This window comes from Bombina bombina, chromosome 5 (assembly GCF_027579735.1).
Source record: "Bombina bombina isolate aBomBom1 chromosome 5, aBomBom1.pri, whole genome shotgun sequence".
NCBI classification, from domain to species: domain Eukaryota; kingdom Metazoa; phylum Chordata; class Amphibia; order Anura; family Bombinatoridae; genus Bombina; species Bombina bombina.
The window spans coordinates 614,417,934-614,444,304 of NC_069503.1; the positions used below are offsets into that span (position 1 = coordinate 614,417,934).

The following is a 26,371-nucleotide window of genomic DNA, read 5'->3' on the forward strand; positions in this document are numbered from 1 at the left end:
CTCAGTGTTAAAGGTTTTGCAGGCTCCTCTTGTTGAACCTATGCAAAAGGTATATGTTAAACTGCTTTATTAGAATGTTGTGTTCATTTTCACTATGTCTTCTGCTAGAATAGTTTGAGTTATCTGCTCTTTCCTGTGACGCTCATCTTATTTTTCATAAGGATAAGGCAGTTTTACTAAATTTGACTTTTTTACCTAAAGTTTTTTCTTCAGAGAATATCGGAAAAGAGAGATTGTTGTCCCTTCATTGTGTCCTAATCCTAATAATGCTTCAGAGAGATCTTTGCATTGGGTGTTGTTAAAGCATTGAAATATTATATTGTTACTATTGGTTTTCTTTGCATACTTTTACTAAATTCTACCATTCTTATGCTTTTGCTTTTTCTGAAACAGGCTTTGGTAGGAAGGTCCTTCAGGCAGTTGTCTCAGCTTTTTTATTTTTATTTTTGGATTTAAAAAAATAAAAAAAAAATGTATATGTCAACTTTTTGGGTTTTTGTGGGGTTTTGGATTTCATTTCTCAGCGAAAAAATATATTTGTTAAATCCCTCCCTTTATGTCATTACTCGTGGACTCCACAGCTTGGGTATTGGTTCCCAAGACTAATGAATCATGGACTCTCACTACCTATATGAAAAAAAAAATTATGCTTAGCTGATAAATTAATTTTGTTCATGGTGGTGAGAGTCCACGAGACCCCACCCTATGTTTTCATTTTGCTTGGCTATGCATTAGACTGAGGTACATGTGAGGTGGGAGGGGTTTTATAGAGCTCTGTGGGTTTGGGAATCTTTGCCTCCTCCTAGGGGTAAGGATACTGAGAGCTAACTGAAAGCCAGTGACAAGAATCATATATGTGCAGCCACCAATCAGCAGCTTTCGAGCCTATCTAGGTATACTTTTTAACAAAGGGTGCAAAGAGAATTACATTAATAGATATTTAACACTGAATGCTCTATCTGAATCATGAAAGAAAAAATGTGGGTTCCATGTCTTTTTAATTATGTTAAATAGAGTTTCACAAAAATAAAGTTTTAATGTAGTAGTGTGTCTATACATCTCATTTAAAGTCACAATTTGAAGGTAATATAGGAAAATTCTCAGCAGCACACAAGCATACAGGAGCATAGGAGAAGGGGGAATTAAAATATGCACATAGGGATAAATACTGTACAATGCTAATTATGTTGCAGCTGACCCCATGATGTTTCAGTTAACCATTTAATTGGTTCACTTTTTATGGTACAGTTATTTATGTAATCTGTGTTAAAATCATGTTACATAATTTGTCAATAAAGCTGCAAGATTCATTATTCTACCACATATTTGTTGTGGTTCCTTTATTTACGCAGTATTTGGGAAGTTCAGAAAATGGAAACTGTAGACTGTCTGGTAAATAAATAAAAAGTACAAACTGAGAAGAGTTAGAAATAAGAAATATACAAGAGCAGGGTCAGTAAAAGAAATGAAAGAGGGCAGTAGAAAAAATACACAAGATAAAATGTGGTGCTAAAAAAAGAAAGTAATTTGCATAACATTTACCATTTAAAGAAAAGCAAATAGTAATAAAAATGTAATTAATAAAATTATTAAATGAAAAACAAATAAATAACTGATAAAGTAACACACTGGGTGTATATACTTTTAATGTATATACAATACACAAGAAGTTGGTTTTATCCATTCAAAAGTTTGTTTCTTCCCTTTAATATCACAAAATGAATCTCACCCTATCATATACTTCTCAAGCATTCAATAAATGTGTCTTGCAACACCTTCAAACACACTGTTTTATAACTTTTTTTTAAAGATTCTTTAATCTTAACCTCAAACACATTTTAAATATATTCACAAATATTCAAAAATACTGCTGATTATATTTCTAGTCAAGTACCGAGAGGAAAAAAAATATTATTAAAATAAAATATTCATTTATCTTCTGTGTTCAGAAAGCTATTCAGTTCTGTACACCTGAAAGGATGAGGCTTAACTGCATTGAACAAGAGCTATAGGGATTACATCTAACATCAACATGAAAGAATATGTTTTAGTTGATGAGCGTTATAAGACTGATGTATAATGTGTTTTTATACCACACTTTTTATTATTAACCCAATCCATAGGTTTAGGATTAGCAAACAAGGTTACCAGAACCTGTAAGTATGCTTCCCAGAAGCCTTTGCAGTATGTGTTAGTTTGTTAGTAAAGTAACATTTTAAATTACTCAATCACATTTTATAGCATAATTTTTACCTCAGATCCTGAGTGCCAGATGGAGAAAATAAATAGTCTCCATAAACAGGGACATTCATGCAGTATACAAAGGTTTATTGATGATGAGGGAAGATGAAATGGCTTATGGCACATAATAAATAGTAAAACATGGGGTTGACAAATTTGCTTAAAAACTTATTTGCCACTTACAATACAGAGAAGCCAGTTATACATTTTTAGATGCCAGAAAATAATATTCTATAGAAATGTATGTAAAGGAATCCAAAATTTTAGAAGCCAAAACAAAACTTTTAAGAGCTATGGATCTTGGGTCCTTTTCAAATTTTCAAGCCTGGGTATAACATATAATGGTAAAAATAGTCCATTGGGTGGAGAGAGGCATTAAAATATAAAATTGTGTAACTAGGTAAGCATCTTAAAAGGGTTATGTATGTATCCATAAGAGATAATCATATCAGTTGCTTATACAAATTGACAAAATGTATCTGACTTCTTACCCTATCCCTAAGCTCATTACATTCTTGTTGGTAATATTGTGGCCATTATTGAAGTCAGAAAGCCTATTTTAAAATTAAAGTTATGCTCATTTGATTACAAAAAAATAAATAAATTATAGCTTGACATTAACAGGTAATGTGTTTGCAGTTGAAAGATGAATGGCTGCATAGCTTAAGCCTATACATCAATAAATTGATGACAATGAAGGTTAATAATCCTGTGACCATAAAGACCTTTGAGACTTTGCTCTCATACAATCAATACAAATTCTTCTACAATTTATATGTAAGAAAACATGACTGTAAAACATTAAACAAATGTAAAACATTTAGAAAACATTGCAATGGCAATGTCCAATGGAAAAACTGCATTGCAATTTAAAATGGTTCATGGAAAATATTCATAATTTACGTGTGGTATAAAAGCACTTTTCCCTGTTCAGTAACTGATGTGTATTTACATCTGTCTTTTGCAAAATAAAATCCCTTTTACAGTAATGAACGGTTCACCATAGTGGAAAAACAATGATGTAGGTATTTGGGCATCTAAAAAAAATGGAGGAAAGCTATGTTAACCAAGGACTTGAGGAGGACGGCAGCGTTATTAACAGCAGCACTTTGGTTGACAAATGGGGTTTTGTCCAAAGAAAGTCAATGAGTATGTGGTAAGTCTCTCCACTTGGAAATTCCCACTTACATGTCCAAGGGACAGGAAGGTAAACTCATTCTATCTGTAAAGCAAAGACCTTTTGTTAGGCCCTCTATACGGTAAGCATACCCAGTATGCTAAAAACAAAATGGAACCTTGTAAAAACAAGTTTCCCTTCAAAATAAAAAAGAGAGATATGAAAAAAAGACCAGAAGGGTCACTTTGACTGCTCTTGCAAAGAGCATCCAAGCTTCTTGCTTATTCCACATCTTCCTTCATCTCTACTATATCTGTTAGCTCCTCATTCTGAGGCAAGTCAGTCATTGCAGAGTCTTCACCTTCCACTGCATTTTCATCCTCTTTTTTCTTCTTTTTCTAGAATGAAAAATGTAACAAATGTTATAAAGGGACTTTTATTAAGCAGAGCTGTATCTGAAAATGTCATTTTGATGCACACTGCATTATACTTCAAGAAGAGATACATTTTATTTTCAGTTTGGAGTAATAGAATGGCTATAAATATTCAATAACAAACTATTTTGCTATGCATTTGCTTTATCTAATAAGCAGATCAGTAACAAATATATTTTATAATATGAAATTCAAATACAAGTGGGAATTATTTGAGTGGTTAAAGGCACACTGGACACTAAATACATTTCATGCATCTACTTCTAATCATGAGTGGTGCCATTATGGAACCTAGGTTACACTGCAGGTGCCTGAGGAGCTGATGACAAAAGATTCTCCTGTTTGAAGAGAAATTGTGGTGCGGACTTCACAGGGCTGGACTCATTGAATGCTAAAAGAAAAAGGGCAGAACCCGAAAATGCAAGAGAGATGAGAGATGCATCCCATAAAGCTCTCAACTCATATGAAATTATCTAAAATTATCCTCTAGTACTGCAAGATCTCTCACAAAATTCTAGACAGGCAAATTTTGCTATATATCTCTCTTAGCGGTGGAAAAAGTATGCAAAAAGGACCATGTTGCCGCCTTGCAGATTTGTTCCACAGAAGCTTCATTTTTGAAAGCCCAAGAAGAGGAGACAGCCCTTGTGGAATGAGCTGTAATTCTCTCAGGAGGCTGCTGTCAAGCAGTCTCATAAGCAAAACAAATTATACTTCTTAACCAGAGGGAAAAAGTAGTAGAAGTGGCCTTCTGACCCTTACGCTTTCCAGAAAAAAAACACAAACAGGGCAGAAGAGCATGCACAACGTCCAAGTTATACAAAAGACGTTACTTATTAGAAGAAGGATTAGGACAAAAAGAAGGAACAACAATTTCCTGATTAATGTTTTGATCCACCTTAGGGAGAAACCCCAATTTAGTATGAAGGACCGCCTTATCTTCATGAAAAATAAGGTAAGGGGAATCACACTGCAGAGCTGAAAGCTCAGAAACTCTGCGAGCGGAAGAAATAGCAAGAAGAAACAAAACCTTCCAAGATAAGAATTTTATATCAACAACATACACAGGCTCAAAAGGAGCCTGCTGCAAAACTTTAAGAACAAGATTAAGGCTCCAAAGAGGAGCAACAGGTTTAAACACAGGCCTGATTCTGACCAGAGCCTGAACAAAAACTTGAACATCTGGCAAATCTGCCAGACGTTTGTGCAAAAGAATAGACAGTGCAGAAATCTGACCTTTCAGAGTACTGACTGACAAACCTTTCTCCAGGCCATCCTGAAGAAAAGATAAAATACAAGGAATCCTCACCCGGCTCCAGCATAAACCCTTAGATTCATACCAATAAAGATATTTACTCCATACCTTATGGTAAATCTTGCGAGTAACCGGTTTGTGAGCCTGAAGCATAGTATCAATGACCGCTTCAGAAAAACCACATCTAGACAAAACTAGGCGTTCAATCTCTAAGCAGTCAGGACCCTGAATTAGAAGGTCCTTCCTCAGTGGTAACGTCCAAGGAGGTAGAGATGACATCCTTACCAGATCTGCAAACCAGATCCTGTAGGGTCATGCAGGAGCTAATAAAATTACCGATGCTCTCTCCTGCTTGATACGAGCAATGACTCATGGAAGGAGAGCAAACGAAGGAAACAGGTATGCCAGAGAAAAGTTCCAAGGAACTACTAGAGCATCTATCAGAGTGCCTGAGGATCTCTTGACCTTGAACCGTACTTTGGAACCTTGGTGTTTTGACAAAATGCCATCAGATCCAACTCTGGAACCCCCCACCTGAGGGTTATCTGAGAGAACATTTCCAGATGGAGAGCCCACTCCCCGGGATGAAAAGTCTGTCTGCTCAGAAAATCCGCCTTCCAGTTGTCCACTCCTGGAATGTGGATGGCAGATAGGAGACAATCATGAGCTTCTGCCCACTGCAGAATGTGAGTCTCCCCCTTCATAGCCAAGGAACTCTGAGTTCCTCCCTGGTGGTTAATGTAAGCCACTGAGGTGATGTTGTCCAATTGGAATCTGATAAACCGGACTAAAGATAACTGAGGCCAAGCTACCATGGCATTACAGATTGCTCTCAACTCCAAGATGTTTATGGGAAGAGTGGACTCTTCCCGAGTCCACAGGCCCTGAGCTTTTAGAGAGCCCCAAATTGCTACCCAGCCAAACAGGCTAGCATCCATAAGTCACAATCACCCAGGAGGGTCTCAGGAAGCAAGTGACCCAAGCCAGGTTTTCCTGAGAAATCCACCACGAGAGAGTCTCTTGTTAGGGGATCCAGATCTATCTTCTGCGATAAATCTGAATGGTCTCCGTTCCACTGACTGAACATGCATAGTTGCAGAGTTTCCAGAATCATGGAAACGAACAAAAGGAATGATGTCCATGGAAGCCACCATCAGACCAATCACCTTCATGCATTGAGCCACTGATGGATGAATAGCAGACTGAAGAGAAAGGCAAGAAGCAAAGAGTTTTGATTTTCTGACGTCCGTCAGGAAAATCTTCATGGACAGGGAATCTATGATTGTCCCTAGGAAACACACTCTTGTAGCTGGAACTAGAGAACTCTTTTCTAGATTCACTTTCCACCCGTGGGAATGTAGAAAAGACAACAACATCTCTGTATGAGACTAAAAGAAAAGATGACGCCTGAACCAAGACGTTGTCTAGATAAGGCACCACAGCAATTCCCTGGGATCTAATCACAGCCAATAGAGCTCCCAGAACCTTTGTGAATATTCTGGGAGCCGTGGCAAGACCAAATGGAAGTGCAACAAATTGGAAATGCTTGTCCAGAAAGGCAAACCTTAAAAACTGGTGATGATCCCTGTGTAATGCTCGTGGGATACTCCTCTATCAGACCGAACTCGGCCAGTAGTCTTGATATCCTGGCGTCGAGCCGGAAAGATAGGGAATATCCCAGAGCAGAGAATATTAGACAAATGAGGAGAGTGGCACTCACCACAGGCAGGCAAATTACGAGAATGGTCAGGCAGGCAGGATTCGGCAACAGTAAAACAGTCCAAGGACAAACCACTAGAATGGTCAGGCAGGCAGGGTTTGGCAACAATAAATCAGTCCAGCAATTCAGGGGTTAAACAGGTAGCATAGTGAGACAGGCAGGGTTCAGCAACAATATATCAGTCAGTAATGCAGGGGTTAACCAGGTAGCGTAGTGAGACAGGCAGGGTACAGCAACAATATATCAGTCCAGCAATTCAGGGGTTAACCAGGTAGCGTAGTGAGACAGGCAGGGTTCAGCAACAATATATCAGTCAGTAATGCAGGGGTTAACCAGGTAGCGTAGTAAGACAGGCAGAGTTCAGCATCAATATAACAGTCCAGCAAATGATCTATCACTCCCAGGTGTACACGAAGTAGCACCTATACTTGGCCAGTGACAGATCGTTTGCTGAAGGCTTTAATAACTGGAGGATTGGCACCACAAGACCGGTCGGCATCAGGAGCATGCGGTGATGACATCAGTGCCGCACGCATCCAGAGCCGACACAGCCCTAGGCAACGAGCAAGAGGAAGACGCCGCGCCCCTAGCAACGGTGCAGTGTGACACCCTGTGAATGGGAACATGTAAATACGCGTCCTTTAGGTCTATAGTCGTCAAGAACTGACCTTCATGAACCAATGGAAGGATGGAACAAATAGTTTCCATCTTGATGGACAGGATCCTGAGTTATTTGTTGAGGCACCTAAAGTCTAGGATTCGACAAAAAACTCCATCCTTTTTGGGAACCACAAATAGATTTGAATAGAATCCTAGACATTGTTCCTCTAGAGGGACTGGTACAATAACTCCCAGGGAGGATAGGTCCTCTACACAATTTAAGAAGGCCTCCCTCTTTACCTGGTTTGAGGATAGTCTTGATAGGAGAAATCTGCCCCTTGGAGGGCAAGACTTGAATGATATTTTGTAACCCTGGGATACTATGTCCACGGCCCATGGATCTGGGACATTGCGTATCCAAGCCTGACGAAACAAGGAAAGTCTGCCTTCTACCTGATCGGGGTGGATCCTTCATGCTGATTTAGAGTCAGCAGAAGGTTTCTTGTTTTGTTTTCCCTTATTCCAAGGCTGGCTGGACTTCCAAGAGGACTTAAATTGGTCTGGTTTGGAAGAAGAAGAGGAACACTTCTGTCCCTTAAAGTTGTGAAAGGAACGAAAATTAGAAGTCTGACAACCCTTGGGTCTATTCTTCTTGTCCTTAGGTAGGAAAGATCCCTTTCCACCCGTAATCTCTGAAATCATTTCCGCCAGATCAGGACCAAATAGAGTTTTACCTTTATAAGGTAAAGCCCAAAGCTTGGCCTTTGAAGATACATCAGCCGACCAAGATTTTAGCCACAGAGCTCTACGAGCTAAGACAGTGAAGCTAGATATCTTAGCTCCCAGTCTGATTACCTTCATGTTCACATCGCAGATAAAGGTATTAGCTAATTTATGAGACTTGATCCTATCTTGGATTTCCTCAAAAGTAGTCTCCTCTGAAATCAGATCAGACAGAGCACCAGTAATCCTTGATGGATGTACATCTTTTTTCGGTAAGCCAACCAGCTTTTTATCAATTGGATTCTTAAAGGAACAACTATCCTATATAGGAATAGTAGTTATCTTAGCTAGAGTGGATATAGCTCCTTCTATTTTAGGCACAGTGAACCATGAGTCACGAATGCAACAGGAAACATCTTTTTGAAAACAGGGGAAGGGGAAAAAGGAACCCCTGGCTTATCCCATTCCTGAGCTATAATTTCAGACATCTTGTCTGGAACAGGAAAAACATCCTCAGCAGACGGAGAATCAAACTCTGTTAAGCTTAGAAGACATTTTAGGGTTGACAGCAGCCAAAGGTTCAGAGTCATCCAGAGTAGCTAGAACCTCCTTCAGTAGTAACTGGAGATGTTCAAGCTTAAATCTGAAATTAACTTCTTCAGATTCACAATATTTTTCTCCCATAGTATCTGTCTGAGATATTACCTTTAGAAACTACTGAAGTATCCTCCTCCTCAGACATCTTTGACAGGTTAATCAGTGCAGATTTAGAGTCAGAAACCTTGCTAGCAGACAAATGTTTAGATTTCCATAAATAAAAAGAGAGAAGCGCTCAACCTGGAAATGAACAATAGCATAATAGCTTGTTCTATTGCTAGTTACCACCCAAGAAGCAGCCTCTTTTTGCTCAAACATGTGCCTTTCACAGAGAAGAACTTTCCTGAAGCATATCAGTCTGATCCTGACTTCACAGTACAGTCCAGCCCCGAAATACCAGGCAATCCTTCTCTGAACGAGAGAAACAGCAAAACCCCAGACGTACACATATTGAGCAAAAAGAGGCTGCTTCTAGGGTGGTAACTAGCCATAGAACAAGCTATTATGCTATTGTTCGTTCCCAGGTTGAGCGCTTCTCTCTTTTTATTTATGCAAATTATGACACTTAGGGAAGTCTCCCTAAGTGTGATGCGGGAATCCAGACGTGGACCCATTGCTCAGTGTGCCTAGAGGGATATGGCTGCACCTCACTGACGAGGCGCACAATAGGCCGAAACGTACGTCTGGGGTTTTGCTGTTTCTCTCATTCAGAGAGGGATTGCCTGGTATTTCGGGGCTGGACTGCACTGTCAAGTCAGGATCAGACTGATATGCTACAGGAAAGTTCCTCTCTGTGAAAGGAACATATTGAGCAAAAAGAGGCTGCTTCTAGGGTGGTAACTAGCCATAGAACAAGTTATTATGCTATTGTTCGTTCCCAGGTTGAGCGCTTCTCTCTTTTAATTTTTTTTTATTTATGCAAATGTTTAGATTTCCTCTAATGCTTACCCGAAGTAGGGAAAGCAGACAAAGTAATTTGAGCGGCAAAATCCCCAGGTAAATAAACCCCCCCCAGGAGGTTGAGAGGACAGAGATGGCACAGTATGAGAAACAATTAAGGCTTGGGATGTTTGAGGAGAAAGCTGAGACATGTCACGCACAGCATTATCCTCAGAGACACTTGGCTCAGAAGGGAGTAATTTGTCTTTAAAGTTTAAAGTTTTAGCTAAGCATGAGGAACAAAATTGCATTGACAGGACAATTTCAGCCTCTAAACATAGTAAGCATTTATCCACAGACATAGACTGGTCTAATTCTGAATCCATAACTACAGAATTTAGCTTAATGAAATTAGTAAAAAAAAACAAAATAATTTTCAAAAATAGTAGAAATCCTTCCCACTCTTATCTAAAATAACAGAGTACAAAATAAAGATAACCTAAGAAGCAACCTCAATTGCCTTAGGCTCCTACTGGACAGAAATGACACCCCACTAGTAAGAGGAAGCTGGACTCCTCCAGCAGAACTCCTCTCCTCTACACAAACAATCAGTATGATGATTAAAATATGAGCTTCAAGCTGATACAGATCCACTACGCAGAAAAGCCTCACTAAGCTCCACTCCGATAAAGCGGAAGTGTGGGCGTCATGTGAGCGGGACAAAAAGTAACTGCCCCTCCAAAAGTGCGCAAAAAAGTAAAATGGCTCTAAATTAAACGGCTGAAATAAAACCATCAACTCAATTAAGGTTTAAGTGAAACCCTCTCAAGTGTGTCATAACCTATGTACTAGTCACATTAGACCGTAGCATCAAATAAAGGAAATCCTTTACCGTTCCCTTAGCCAAGTGAACTCCCTTAAGCCTCATACTGTGCTGCCTTTTAAAACACATAAAGTGTCAAAATCTGCCCACAATATGAATCCTTATCTATAAGGATTACTATGTCCCAAAATGGATCTGTATAAAGATTAATCTCTAAAGTGCTGCTGACCTTCAGTACCTAGAAGGCAAAGGCACTTACCTTAGATCCAGCTGTAGGACAGATATTGCTACTTCGGTGTGACAGGTACTTCACTCCCTGTCATGGACCTGTAGGAAAAGAAAGAACAGAGTAACCAACTCTGGCTTTCTACAAAGAGGTAGCAAATTGTTAAAAGTAAAGCAAAGACTACCTTGCCTTTTAACTGCTAAAAGCCACCACTACTCTTACTAAAGAGATTGACATGGACACAGCTAGACCCCAATTCTTGCTTGCAGGGAAAAAGTACTCATTAAATATCTTCAGACACCAACTTCGCACATCCTCCATTGACAGAGACAAAGAGAATGACTGGGGATTATGGGTAAGGGAAGTTACACTTAACAGCTTTGCTGGGGTACTTTTTGCCTCCTCCTACTGGCCAGGAGTCGAATATCCCAATAGTAATTGGAATGATGTTGTGGACTCTCCATGCCATAAGAAAGAAATAGGCTTTAAAATCATTGTAGTTTTATATCTTAACAAGAGTTTGTTAGAAATACTCTTGCCTGTTTTCACTATACATAACAAGATGCTATTGCGACCATCTAGATTGTAAGTTCCCAAGGGAATAGGGCCCTCAATCCCCCTTGCCTGTAAAATTTTGTCTTTTATTGTATTGTTTCTCCATTACCCATGGGCAGCGCTGAGTAATCTGTTGGCGCTTTATAAATAAAGAATAATAATAATAATCTAACAAGAGTTTGTTAGAAATACTCTTACCTGTTTTCGATATACATAACAAGATGCTATTGCGACCATGGTAGATTCTCCAACGAAACCAGCTAGAAGTGACCCTACTCCCAATGTGGCACCATGTACCCTGTAAACAGAGCAATAAAGATATATTGTTAACAGACTTCTGAGGATTTCACAAAACAAATAATTTAACAGAGTTATGTAACCCAGGGGTTAATCACAATGCTTAATAAATATGTATCTAATGATTTTCAACAGAAAAACTCTATTACAGTCTATGGGGATTTTTGTAGTTATCAATAAGATCATGTAAGACATGGAGGGTCTGTTATATTTAAAGTGATATACTGTGAGGGCCTATGCACAAGTATTCAAGCACAACACTTTCTGAAAGAGTCAGTAGTGGTTTGTGTGACACAAATTAAGTCTTCACAGACAAAATACACACCACCAACTCTTTAAAGGGACACTGAACCCAATTTTTTTCTTTTGTAATTCAGAAAGAGCATGCAATTTTAAGCAACTTTCTAATTTACTCCTATTATCAATTTTTCTTCGTTCTTTTGCTATCATTATTTGAAAAAGAAGGCATCTAAGTTTTTTTTTGTTTCAGTACTCTGGACAGCACTTTTTTATTGGTGGATGAATTTATCCACCAATCAGCAAGGACAACCAAGGTTGTTCACCAAAAATGGGCCGGCATCTAAACTTACATTCCTGCATTTCAAATAAAGATACCAAGAGAATGAAGAAAATTTAATAATAGGAGTAAATTAGAAAGTTGCTTAAATGACTTCCGGCTGGGGGCGGAGCCAACAGGTAGCATGCAGGTAGCGTGCAGGTAGCTACCAACTGCTCTGTTTTCCTAAGTAAAAAAAGGATCAAGTCTATCTACCAGCCTACCGCAGACAGCCTTGTCCCAGAAAATGTGCTAGGACCGGCTGAGGATCTTCGGATCACGGAGTGGAAGTCCGTAACGGCATATTAAGCTCTGTTGCTAAGAGCACCCTTTTGGACGGTGTCATTTAAGTTTGCCCCAAGACCGAGCCGTAAAACTGCAGAGGGAGGTGTGTCAGCCTAGCGGAATTTCTTACAGGCTGAAGTAACCTGAAACTACCCGTGAAGCTGCTGAGGTATCAAAAGACCGGCTCAAGTAATTTTGATGTGCACACAAGCAGCGTCGACTTAACATACCGGTGAGAGTTGAGACCGCCTGGGGGAGCAGTAACGCTTTTGGTCCGGTGAATATTTCCCGCAAAAAACTCAAACCTTTACCACTCCAAGGACGCGCTCTGAGGCGCAGCAGGGGCAAGGGGGCTTTCTAAGCCAGGTTTGTCCTCCTCTATTGTCGCTATCGGACTCACTGTGCACCAGGAGAGTAGACTCGGCAAATCGCTCTGGAACTTTGAGCTGAGGGACAGAACAACGATTACTCAAGGCTCTATCTCAGAGGGCGGAGAGCCTGGCAAGTAGTGCGACCGGAGCTGGGCTGATAAGCATAGCACATAAACAGTGAGTGCACCGACAGCTTCTCTGATTTAATAAAGCTATCACAGTCAACAGAGCAACCGCACCTGGAGGCGGATTGCGCTCTATCTACTGGAAAATAAGGTACCAGCCCTTTACAAAAATCTGTCTGGACGGGTTGATGTTTGTGCCGGGTTTGGTCACAAAGATGTGAAGGTCCCGCAGGATAGCGGGGGAGCATTCCTTTCAGCACAGTATTAGGAGAGAAGTATGTGCATAACACTGCAGAGGCACGGGTAAGCCAGACCGACCAGCTTGTGTAGGTTAATATATCAAACAAAGTACAGTCGGTGCTGCTTGGCGCTGTGGATGTAATACCAGGTACTGTCTTTTTTTTTTTTCTGGTTTGATATATGGTTACCCTGGACACTCATGCTCTCCGTAAATGTACATAGACTTATGGGACCTTACAGTGTAAGAAGTGGTTTGTGAAGTGTACCTGAGCACTGGGACAGCGAGATTGTTACATTTATATCTGACATGAGAAGCTGACAAGACAGGCTTTAATGTATTTTATGTTCTAATCTTATGCTGCTTTCTCTTTTTTCCTTTTTGCTGGGTCCTTCTGTTTGTGATGCCCATTTTGGCACTGCATGAAGATGTACATAATAGTTAAGGCGAATTGGGCTGCATGAAGATATGTACAATAGATAAACTAATTGGGTAGGAGTAATATAAAGAAGGAGGTAACCCAATTTCTGAAGTAACAACTGGTTGTTGAAATTATTGTCTAGGAAGATAATTTTTGGAACAAATTACGTATTTACCTCAAATTTAAGATAAGTCTACTAGGCGATAGTACATAGGCAAGGAAAAGGGTATAACTCACTAAAGAGTGTATGTAAAGTGGCCGAGAAACCTCAAAACCAACTTAGTACTTATTTTTATACGCTAGATCTAGAAATATATATGTAGGAAAAAGCGTTTTCATCTAACTTAAGCACAGAAGTGTCGTGGGGGTGGGCTCTACCCACCATAGACATGGAATAGTATAACTGCAAATGGTAATTTGAGTTTAAAAAAACTAGATAGATTTTAAGGCAAAGCTTTAGAAGTTACCGGGTCAAGCTCTAATTAAGGAGTCCATGGGTTAATGGGACAGACTGTAGTGGGAAAGATGGCTTACTAGAGAGAAGTCCAAACCAGTTTTTGGGTAAGCACATTAGTTTTTTTGTTTGTTTTTTTCTTCTGCTTTTTGTGCTCACTAATCACAGAAGATCTAACAATTGATCTTATTGTTTAAAGTTTTTTTTCACTTTTGTTTTTTTTTTCCTTGCACTTGCACTCTTAATTGAGCGAACACACAGACCAACAGGTTTATAGTTGGATTTTTATTTTTTATTTTTTTATTTTTTTTTTCTCTCACTTTGTGAGTTTGCATCTCAAACTCTCGTATTTTACAATTTGTGGCACAGCTGCCACCTAAATACACGGAATTTTTATTTTTATTTTTTTTTCACATAAAGTATACACACCTCACCACGGTGAATGGATAGGTTTATCACGCAGCCTAAAAACTCTTCACCTAAAATGCCACTCAAACAAAAAGATAAGCGTAGCATTAATAAAAACGCAGAACATTCACTTGACACCTCACAAGAGCGAGGAGCTTTTAATCTGGGTGCTTATGATATGACAGAATTCGCTAATGAAGTAGCAAAATTGATGACCCCACAGTTTGAACTAATTAAATCCGAAATTAAGTCCGAGATTCACAGCTTAAAAGAGGAAATTAGACAGTTCACGGTGAGGCTGACGGAGGTTGAGACTAGGGTCTCAGAGGTGGAGGATAGAGTAAATGTTCAAGACTCAGATATCACGGATCAAAGAAAAATGATTTTACAATTAAAAGCACGTCTAGAAGATCTTGAAGATAGGTCAAGGCGTAATAATCTGCGGATTATTGGCCTTCCTGAATCAGTGGAATATCAAGACTTGTTACATTTTGTCTCTGTCACCCTCCCTCAGGCCCTCCTGATTCCCCCGCAGCCCTCACCTTTTTTCATTGAGAGAGCACACAGATTGGGGGCACTGAAAGATAGTAATAACTCATCTAAAGTTAGACCTATTATTTTCAAATTTGTGAACTATCAGGACAAGCTTCTATTCTTAAAGTATTATAGAAAAAAGAGTTCTGTACATATTGATAACAATAAAATCTTGATTTTTCAAGACTTTTCGGCGGAGACCAGTGCTAAAAGAAAAGTAATGTCTCCTTTTTTTGCAAAATTTCTAGAAGCGGATTGTAGTGTTAGACTGGTCTATCCGGCCAAACTCCTAATTACTAAGGCAGGAATTCACTATACAGCAAATAACAGTAAGGAAGCAAGTGCCCTATGTATAGAATTAGGGATTCAGTGAACAGGAGATCGAGGGATATGAGCAAATTAAGGGCTAAAATGTTTGAGCTTTTCTTTTTTATATATTCAGTGTTTTATTTGTGCCTTTTTTCCATGAGGTTTTGGGACAATGTATGTGGGTTATGTCATGATTTGCTGTTTAAAATTCTATTTGTGCAGTTTCTTAGAGAGATTCGACACTGCTTAAAAGGATATTATTTTTAATGTTATAGTGTATGTATTTTCAGTTTTAAATTTTGAGAGGCCCCTGTGTTCCCCCTTTTTTTTTTTTTTTTTCTCTTTCTCTCTCCCCCCGTCACTCCCGCCGCAGGATTTGCCTTTATGTATATGGTTTACTTAGCCACATGGGATCTCTGGGTATTCCAGATGGATCTACATTTATGCATAAGGCTTTACTAGTGGCACGGGATATACAGTTTTTGTGTTTTTGTTTTTGTTTTTTTTGATCTGCAATGTCAGTCCCCTTTAAATTGACCTCCTGGAATGTAGGAGGTGTCACCTTTCCAATTAAAAGGAAAGCAATAATCAAACATTTGGCCAAAACCAATTCTGATATTGCATTCCTACAGGAGATACATTTAAAGACATCTGAAATTGCGAAACTGCAAACTAATTGGGTAGGAGAAGTCATCGCGGCCCCCTTTAACGCTCGATTTTATTTAGGAAAAACCTTGACTATAAGATAGACTCCTCGGTTATAGATTCGGAGGGTTGCCTTGTTATTTTAGAAATAACATGTAATAAGGTGCGATATGTGTTATGCAATATTTATGGACCGAATAATATAGACAGAAAATTTTGGGACGGTATGGTTGTACAGTTGCAAAAATTTACGGGTCATAATCTTATTTTGGCCTGGGACTTCAATTTAATAGCAGATCCCTTATTAGATAGAGCTAGAAAAGTAGGCAGCCCTACGCGAGACAGGAAGATCCGAATTCTCCAGAAACTATGCTCACAATTGGGATTGATTGACATCTGGCGGCTACAGAATCCTGATTTGAGAGCCTATGCGTGTATGTCAAAAGGCCAGCAGGCATTATCTAGGATAGATTTCTTCCTGGTAGCGGAGTCTTGGGCTGGTTTAGATTGGAAAGCTGAGATAAACGATATAATGATCTCTGATCATGCGGTAATAGCGCTAACATGTAATTCACCATGAGCAGATAGGGCGGGGAATCAATCCATTTTTTTTCCAAAATATTTGATGAACAATGTCCAATTTAATAATTGGCTGACGAATCAATGGCGAGAATATGTGGGTTATAACGGAGGGTATGAAAATAAACCCGAAGTGTATTGGGAAGCAGCGAAAGCTGTATTGTGTGGCAAGGTTAAAACATATTTGTGTAATATGAAAAGGAAATCTAGGCAACGGGAAATCCAACTATCGCATCAAGTAAAGAACTCATATAAAGCATACTTAGATCTGCGTTCAAGTGAACACTGGAGGAAATATATAGTCGCCAAATCTATGCGAGATATCTTTATTAAACAGAAGACCAGAGTAGAAACACAAAGACAAAAAGCCCTTTATAGTGGCTATGCTGGCAGATCTGCTAAATTTGTGGCAAGATTGATTAAGGCCAATGGCAGAAATAAGATAACTTCTATAAGAAAGGGCTCTGAGAGATTTACATGTAATACGGAGATTTCCAGAGTATTTCATGAATTTTTTACGGAATTATATAGATCTGAAGATCAAGACATATCAACAGAGGGTTTTTGGGATAAAATCAAGACGCCTAAAATATCTAATGAGAATTTAGCAGAGATTAACGCCCCAATCACAGTAGAGGAAATCATAGAGGCTATAACAGCAGCTAAGACCAACAAGGCTGCAGGCCCGGATTGCCTGCCTTTGGAATTTTATAAGATTCTACAACTACAAATAGCTCCAACACTGTTAAAGCTATTTAACTATTATTTCATTGATCACAATAAATGTTCTCCTTATTTTGCAGCGGCTGTAATATCTTTAATCCCGAAAAAAAAAATAAAGACCCTGAGTTACCCGGTTCGTATAGGCCGATATCAGTCCTTAATACGGACTACAAATTGCTTACAGCGATTCTGGCGAAAAGATTAAAATCCCACCTTGGGTCATTAATTCATGAGAATCAAGCCGGGTTCATGGAAGGGATGAATCCCGCCAAAAATACTTGCAAGATTTTGACCTTAATTGATTACTTTTGGGATAAGTTTAGAACATCTAGGCATAGAATGAAGGCAGACCTAGCCCTTCTAACTATTGACGCAGAGAAAGCATTTGATCGCGTCTCCTGGAAACATTTATTTTATTCTTTAGAACAGTTTGGTCTGAAGGGACATGTGCAAGAAGTAATCCGTATTATATATTCGGCCCCGAAGTCAACTTTGCATATTAACGTGGAACTCTCTCAGTTAGTGGTATTACATAGGGGTACCCGTCAAGGTTGCCCACTATCTCCATTATTGTTCAATATCTCATTAGAACCACTGGCAATTTTATTGCGTCAACAGTTAGACGGGATTCGGATCGGGGCACAAAAACTAGTACTGCTGATATACGAAGATGATATTTTGTTATGTTTAAATAATATTAATAAGAATCTTCCAATTTTCCTGGATACGATAAATAGCTTTGGGAAGATCTCGGGTTTTAAAATCAATTTGTCCAAATCTGAACTTTTATGGTTAAATAAAAAAGATCACACTATTAAGCACCCTTTCAAAAAAGAAACACAGATAACTTATTTGGGGATTATTCTGAATCCAAACCCACAAGATTGGTATAATTTAAATAACAAATGTTTTTCAGATTGTAAGAAAAAAATGGAGGAGTGGATAAAACTTCCTATCTCGTTATCAGCAAGGGTCACGCTTTTAAAAACTATTCTATTCCCAAAAATTTTCTATCTTATACAGAATATTCCATTAGCCATTCATAAAAAAGATATAATGAACTATAATAAGGCTTGCTTTAAATTTCTATGGCAAGGTTCCAAAGCATGGATTTCGGTAGCACGCTTAATGAATAATGTAGAAGCTGCTGGGTTAGCATTGCCCAACATATTGCTTTATAGCCAGGCGGCTCGGGTGAAAGTGGCAGTAGACTGGCTGACGGGTCTAGAACAAGTATCTCCAGTAGGATGGGAAACAGCATTAATAACTCCGTATCGTTTAGATGCTATTTTGCACTGTCCAATTACCGATCTGCCGACACATATCTTCAGTATGGAAACTTTTAAAAATATAATTACAGCTTGGCAAAAGTTTTGTGCGGATCTGGGTTTTTCACCTCATGTGTCCAAATATTTACCCATTACAGGGAACCCTATCTTCATCCCAGGTATTTCAGACCAGGTTTTTAGATCGTGGGCAGAGAAAGGGTTAATCTATGTGGTACAATTCTTAAATATGGACCTAGAGCTATTAACTTATAGGGACATTAGTAACCAATTTGGATTATTGAATAAAGAGTTCTACGCCTATTTACAGGTCAGACATCTTATATATGAGCTGAAAAAAAATTATTGTGGGATAGAATGGTCATTCGGTGATCTTCAAACTAACATTAATAATTTTCAAAGGGGGGCATATGCTATTGCACCGTTCTATTTGATCTACTGAGGACTTTTGCAGGAGAAGAGAATAGAACACATAGTTTCCTTATGGGGCAGATTATTCCCACAAATAGATAGTGAGGTAATAAAAAACGCGTTTAAGGTTATCCAGAATATTTGGGTTCTGACCACCTGAAGGGAAACACAGATCAAAGTGGCTTTTATGGTATATTTAACCCCCAATAAACTGTCCAAATGGTATAATTTACCGATCAGTTGTTCTAGATGTAGCTCAACTGGGGCGGATATGTTGCATTGTTTTTGGGCTTGTCCCAAAATAGCCCAATTTTGGGTCAAGGTAACATATTGGATGAAGGGTACGCTCAAAATCCAATATGATATAGTACCGTTAGAAATATTTTTTCTAGTTAAGTCTCAATTCCCGCCTAGAAACTATAAAATGATTAATTTGATTATAATGATCGGACGTAATTTAATTTTAAAAACATGGAAGGACAGATCAGCTCCAAATATAAAAGCATTGAAAAGTGAGCTGATATCACATTATATTTCTTTCATGTAATTAGCAAGAGTCCATGAGCTAGTGATGTATGGGATATACATTCCTACCAGGAGGGGCAAAGTTTCCCAAACCTCAAAATGCCTATAAATACATCCCTCACCACACCCACAAATCAGTTTTACAAACTTTGCCTCCTATGGAGGTGGTGAAGTAAGTTTGTGCTAGATTCTACGTTGATATGCGCTCCGCAGCAGGTTGGAGCCCGGTTTTCCTCTCAGCGTGCAGTGAATGTCAGAGGGATGTGAGGAGAGTATTGCCTATTTGAATTCAATGATCTCCTTCTATGGGGTCTATTTCATAGGTTCTCTGTTATCGGTCGTAGAGATTCATCTCTTACCTCCCTTTTCAGATCGATGATATACTCTTATATATACCATTACCTCTACTGATTCTCATTTCAGTACTGGTTTGGCTTTCTACTACATGTAGATGAGTGTCCTGGGGTAAGTAAGTCTTATTTTCTGTGACACTCTAAGCTATGGTTGGGCACTTTTATATAAAGTTCTAAATATATGTATTCAAACATTTATTTGCCTTGACTCAGGATGTTCAACGTTCCTTATTTCAGACAGTCAGTTTCATATTTGGGATAATGCATATGAATAAATCAATTTTTTTCTTACCTTAAAATTTGACTTTTTTTCCCTGTGGGCTGTTAGGCTCGCGGGGGCTGAAAATGCTTCATTTTATTGCGTCATTTTTGGCGCAGACTTTTTTGGCGCAATTTTTTTTTTCTGTTTCCGGCGTCATACGTGCCGCCGGAAGTTGCGTCATTTTTTGACGTTTTTTTGCTCCAAAAGTGTCGGCGTTCCGGATACGGCGTCATTTTTGGCGCCAAAAGCATTTAGGCGCCAAATAATGTGGGCGTCTTTTTTGGCGCTAAAAAATATGGGCGTCACTATTGTCTCATTATTTATTGCTTCTGGTTGCTAGAAGCTTGTTCACTGGCATTTTTTCCCATTCCTGAAACTGTCATTTAAGGAATTTGATCAATTTTGCTTTATATGTTGTTTTTTCTATTACATATTGCAAGATGTCCCAGATTGACACTGAGTCAGAAGATACTTCTGGAAAAACGCTGCCTGGTGCTGGATCTACCAAAGTTAAGTGTATCTACTGTAAACTTGTGGTATCTATTCCTCCAGCTGTTGTCTGTAATGAATGTCATGACAAACTTGTTAATGCAGATATTTCCTTTAGTAATGTTACATTACCTGTTGCTGTTCCATCAACATCTAATACTCAGAGAGTTCCTGTTAACATAAGAGATTTTGTTTCTAAATCCATTAAGAAGGCTATGTCTGTTATTCCTCCTTCTAGTAAACGTAAAAGGTCTTTTAAAACTTCTCATTTTTCAGATGAATTTTTAAATGAACATCATCATTCTGATTCTGATAATGGTTCCTCTGGTTCAGAGGATTCTGTCTCAGAGGTTGATGCTGATAAATCTTCATATTTATTCAAAATCGAATTTATTCGTTCTTTACTTAAAGAAGTCTTAATTGCATTAGAAATAGAGGATTCTGGTCCTCTTGATACTAAATCTAAACGTTTAAATAAGGTTTTTAAATCTCCTGTAGTTATTCCAGAAGTTTTTCCTGTCCCTGATGCTATTTCTAAAGTAATCTCCAGGGAATGGAATAATTTGAGTAATTCATTTACTCCTTCTAAACGTTTTAAGAAATTATATCCTGTGCCATCTGACAGATTAGAATTTTGGGACAAAATCCCTAAAGTTGATGGGGCTGTCTCTACTCTTGCTAAACGTACTACTATTCCTACGGCAGATAGTACTTCCTTTAAGGATCCTTTAGATAGGAAGATTGAATCCTTTCTAAGAAAAGCTTACTTATGTTCAGGTAATCTTCTTAGACCTGCTATATCTTTAGCGGATGTTGCTGCAGCTTCAACTTTTTGGTTAGAAGCTTTAGCGCAACAAGTAACAGATCATAATTCTCATAGCATTGTTAATCTTCTTCAACATGCTAATAATTTTATTTGTGATGCTATCTTTGATATCATTAGGGTTGATGTCAGGTATATGTCTCTAGCTATTTTAGCTAGAAGAGCTTTATGGCTTAAAACTTGGAATGCTGATATGTCTTCTAAGTCAACTTTGCTTTCCCTTTCTTTCCAGGGTAATAAATTATTTGGTTCTCAGTTGGATTCTATTATCTCAACTGTTACTGGAGGAAAAGGAACTTTTTTACCACAGGATAAAAAATCTAAAGGTAAATTTAGATCTAATAATCGTTTTCGTTCCTTTCTTCACAATAAGGAACAAAAGCCTGATCCTTCACCCACAGGAGCGGTATCAGTTTGGAAACCATCTCCAGTCTGGAATAAATCCAAGCCTTTTAGAAAACCAAAGCCAGCTCCCAAGTCCACATGAAGGTGCGGCCCTCATTCCAGCACAGCTGGTAGGGGGCAGATTACGATTTTTCAAAGAAATTTGGATCAATTCAATTCACAATCTTTGGATTCAAAACATTGTTTCAGAAGGGTACAGAATTGGCTTCAAGATAAGGCCTCCTGCAAAGAGATTTTTTCTTTCCCGTGTCCCAGTAAATCCAGCGAACGCTCAAGCATTTCTGAAATGTGTTTCAGATCTAGAGTTGGCTGGAGTAATTATGCCAGTTCCAGTTCTGGAACAGGGGCTGGGGTTTTATTCAAATCTCTTCATTGTACCAAAGAAGGAGAATTCCTTCAGACCAGTTCTGGATTCAGATTGTTCAAATGTGGGGACTTCCAGAAATAGATCTGATGGCTTCTCATCTAAACAAGAAACTTCCCAGGTATCTGTCCAGATCCAGGGATCCTCAAGCGGAAGCAGTGGATGCATTGTCACTTCCTTGGAAGTATCATCCTGCCTATATCTTTCCGCCTCTAGTTCTTCTTCCAAGAGTAATCTCCAAGATTCTGAAGGAATGCTCGTTTGTTCTGCTGGTGGCTCCAGCATGGCCTCACAGGTTTTGGTATGCGGATCTTGTCCGGATGGCCTCTTGCCAACCGTGGACTCTTCCGTTAAGACCAGACCTTCTGTCACAAGGTCCTTTTTTCCATCAGGATCTCAAATCCTTAAATTTAAAGGTATGGAGATTGAACGCTTGATTCTTAGTCAAAGAGGTTTCTCTGACTCTGTGATTAATACTATGTTACAGGCTCGTAAATCTGTATCTAGGAAGATATATTATAGAGTCTGGAAGACTTACATTTCTTGGTGTCTTTCTCATCATTTTTCATGGCATTCTTTTAGAATTCTGAGAATTTTACAGTTTCTTCAGGATGGTTTGGATAAAGGTTTGTCTGCAAGTTCCTTGAAAGGACAAATCTCTGCTCTTTCTGTTCTTTTTCACAGAAAGATTGCTAATCTTCCTGATATTCATTGTTTTGTACAAGCTTTGGTTCGTATAAAACCTGTCATTAAGTCAATTTCTCCTCCTTGGAGTTTGAATTTGGTTCTGGGGGGTCTTCAAGCTCCTCCGTTTGAACCTATGCATTCATTGGACATTAAATTACTTTCTTGGAAAGTTTTGTTTCTTTTGGCCATCTCTTCTGCTAGAAGAGTTTCTGAATTATCTGCTCTTTCTTGTGAGTAAGAATTTCCGAAAGACTTCTAGTCTATTTGTTATCTTTTCCGGTTCTAGGAAAGGTCAGAAGGCCTCTGCCATTTCTTTGGCATCTTGGTTAAAATCTTTAAATTATCATGCCTATGTCGAGTCGGGTAAAACTCCACCTCAAAGGTTTACAGCTCATTCTACTAGGTCAGTTTCTACTTCCTGGGCGTTTAGAAATGAAGCTTCGGTCGATCAGATTTGCAAAGCAGCAACTTGGTCTTCTTTGCATACTTTTACTAAAATCTACCATTTTGATGTGTTTTCTTCTTCTGAAGCAGTTTTTGGTAGAAAAGTACTTCAGGCAGCTGTTTCAGTTTGATTTTTTCTGCTTATAATTTCAGTTTTTTTCATTATAAGATTTAAAACTTTATTTTGGGTGTGGATTATTTTCAGCGGAATTGGCTGTCTTTATTTTATCCCTCCCTCTCTAGTGACTCTTGCGTGGAAGATCCACATCTTGGGTAGTCATTATCCCATACGTCACTAGCTCATGGACTCTTGCTAATAACATGAAAGAAAACATAATTTATGTAAGAACTTACCTGATAAATTCATTTCTTTCATATTAGCAAGAGTCCACCCTTTTTGTGGTGGTTATGATTTTTTTGTATAAAGCACAATTATTCCAATTCCTTATTTTTTATGCTTTCGCACTTTTTTCTTATCACCCCACTTCTTGGCTATGCGTTAAACTGATTTGTGGGTGTGGTGAGGGGTGTATTTATAGGCATTTTGAGGTTTGGGAAACTTTGCCCCTCCTGGTAGGAATGTATATCCCATACGTCACTAGCTCATGGACTCTTGCTAATATGAAAGAAATGAATTTATCTGGTAAGTTCTTACATAAATTATGTTATTTGAACAATACAACTTACAGAATACTTCAGATGCTCAATTAGCTACTTTTTTTCAACAATGGCACGGGTTAATCATCTTGCTCCCTCTGGAGACTCAAAGGACGCTGGTTAGGCCCCTGAAAAACTCTATTTATGTACAATCACAAGTCTTAGCAGGACATTTTCCAAGTAGTTGGTTAGTGGAAAATACCGATAGTGGATAAGGTAAAATTGATGCAGAATTGGGGAAGGCAAGTTATTGCTGCACCGAGATGGGGGGGGGGAAGGGCGGAGGAGAGAAATACCCTTTTAATTTTGTTAGTTTGGGGGATCTTCCCCCTTTTTTTTTTTTTTTTTTTGGATTAATTTGTTTAAGTTGTTTTTTTTTCTTGTGTGATTTTGTGTTTATTAAATGCAAAAATCCAGCATTTTGGGTGAATTAACGCAATTAAGGGCTGGGCTGGTTATATTTAAGTTTATTGAATGTCATGGGGCCCTGCGAGGCGCAAAAGGTATTATATCTGTATAAATGTACATTTTGTTGGAAATAAAGAAAATTAAAAAAAAGAAAGTTGCTTAAAATTTCATGCTCAATCTGAATCACGAAAGAAAATTTTTGGGTACAGTGTCCCTTTAAGCTTGAATACTGGTGCACAGCCCCTTGTAGAATATGTACATATGCTCCTGAAAAACAGTGATAACTTTTACTAAACACATTTTAGCTAATGGAAGTATACTGCGAAAATGTTTATGTTTATAATTGAAATGCATCCCATGCACATTTCATTTTTGACCTTTCTATCCCTTTAACTTCAACAGAAGTGACAGTGTCCTTGACTCCAAAATATGCTCTTTTTTTTCAAATTTATTAAAGTTTATTATTTTTACAGCATTATTTTTGTTCTAAATATACATATTAACAAGTAAAGCTTAAAGGGACAGTCTACTCCAGAATTGTTATTGTTTAAAAAGATAGATAATCCCTTTGTTACCCATTCCCCAGTTTTGTATAATCAACACAGTGATATTAATACACTTTTTACCTCTGTGATTACACCAAAAAGAGCCAAAAAATAGATCTAATACACCAATAATGCTGCTGTGACCAATATACACTATACTCCTCTAGCGATAGTGTGGATGGCAAAAAAAGAAATAAAAGTTGGGGAGTGCAAAAGAACAAATAAAATATATAAAATCTAAAAAACATAAATTATGCTTACCAGATAATTTCCTTTCTATCTGTATGAGGAGAGTCCACGGCTTCATTCCTTACTTGTGGGAATACTGAACCTGGCCACCAGGAGGAGGCAAAGACACCCCAGCCAAAGGCTTAAAAAAAACCCCACTCCCCTTATCCCCCAGTAATTCTGCCGAGGGAACAAGGAACAGTAGGAGAAACATCAGGGTATAAATGGTGCCAGAAGAACAAAAAAATTTGGTCCGCCCAACGGAGAAAATGGATGGAGGCCGTGGACTCTCCTCATACAGATGGAAAGGAAATTATCTGGTAAGCATAATTTATGTTTTTCATATTAATATGAGGAGAGTCTACAGCTTAATTCCTTACTTGTGGAAAACATATAACCAAGCTCTAGAGGACACTGAATGAAAACGGGAGGTTAAAACGAGAGGCGGACCCTATTCTGAGGGCACAACAGCCTGCAAAACCTTTATCCCAAAAGATGCTTCAGCCGAAGCAAAAACGGCAAACTTGTAAAATTTTGAAAAGGTATGTAAAGGAGGACCAGGTGGCCCAGTTACAAATCTGCTCATAGATGCCTCATTCTTGAAGGTCCAAGAGGAAGCCACTGCTCTGGTAGAATGAGCCTTAATCCTCTGAGGGGGTCTATGTCTGACTGTTTCATAAGCTAAGCGAATAATGCCCCTCAACCAAAAAGACAAGGATGTGGACAAGGCTTTCTGTCCCTTACGCTTCCCAAAGTAGACAACAAACGAAGAAGAAGTCTGTCTAAACTCCTTAGTGGCTTAAAGACAGAACCACATCCTAATTATGAAGTAACCTCTTCTTCTTCGAAGAAGGGCTAGGACACAAGGAAGGAACAACAATTTCCTGATTAATGTTGTGATCAGAAACAACCTTTGGAAAAAACCTAACCCAGTATGAAGAACAGCCTTATCAGCATGGAATACTAGGTAAGGGGGCTCACATTGCAAGGCAGCCATCTCAGATACTCTGCATTCCAAGGCAATAGCCAGTAAAAAGAGAACCTTTCAAGAAAATAATTTAATGTCAAGGCCATGCAAAAGCTCAAACAGAGCCCTCTGCAAAACGTTAACAAGATTTAAGCTCCATGGAGGAGCGCTAGGTCGAAACACAGGTCTGATTCTAGACAGAGCCTGAACAAAGGACTGGACGTCTGGAAGCTCAGCGAGACTCTTGTGCAGTAAAACAGGTAGGGCCGAAATCTGTCCCTTAAGAGAGCTAGCCGAAAGGCCCTTCTCCAGACCATCCTGGAGAAAAGAAAGAATCCTGGAAACCCTGACCTTATGCCAGGGAAATCCACGCTCTTCACACCAGAATAAGTAGGTCCTCCA

At 38.7% G+C, this 26,371-nt stretch overlaps 1 protein-coding gene across 1 annotated transcript in view; it reads right to left on the minus strand.

The window, feature by feature from the left end:
* Window positions 1–1,609: 1,609 nt before the first annotated feature.
* The window catches only part of ANKH (ANKH inorganic pyrophosphate transport regulator), a 259,550-nt gene continuing 234,788 nt past the window's right edge, over window positions 1,610–26,371 (minus strand). The window contains exons 11-12 of the mRNA XM_053714575.1: window positions 11,369–11,468; window positions 1,610–3,756 (exon numbers count right to left, since the gene is read on the minus strand). Coding sequence (XP_053570550.1) covers window positions 3,640–3,756; window positions 11,369–11,468 — 217 coding nt within the window. The 3' untranslated portion in view covers window positions 1,610–3,639. The remainder of the gene's footprint in view (window positions 3,757–11,368; window positions 11,469–26,371) is intronic.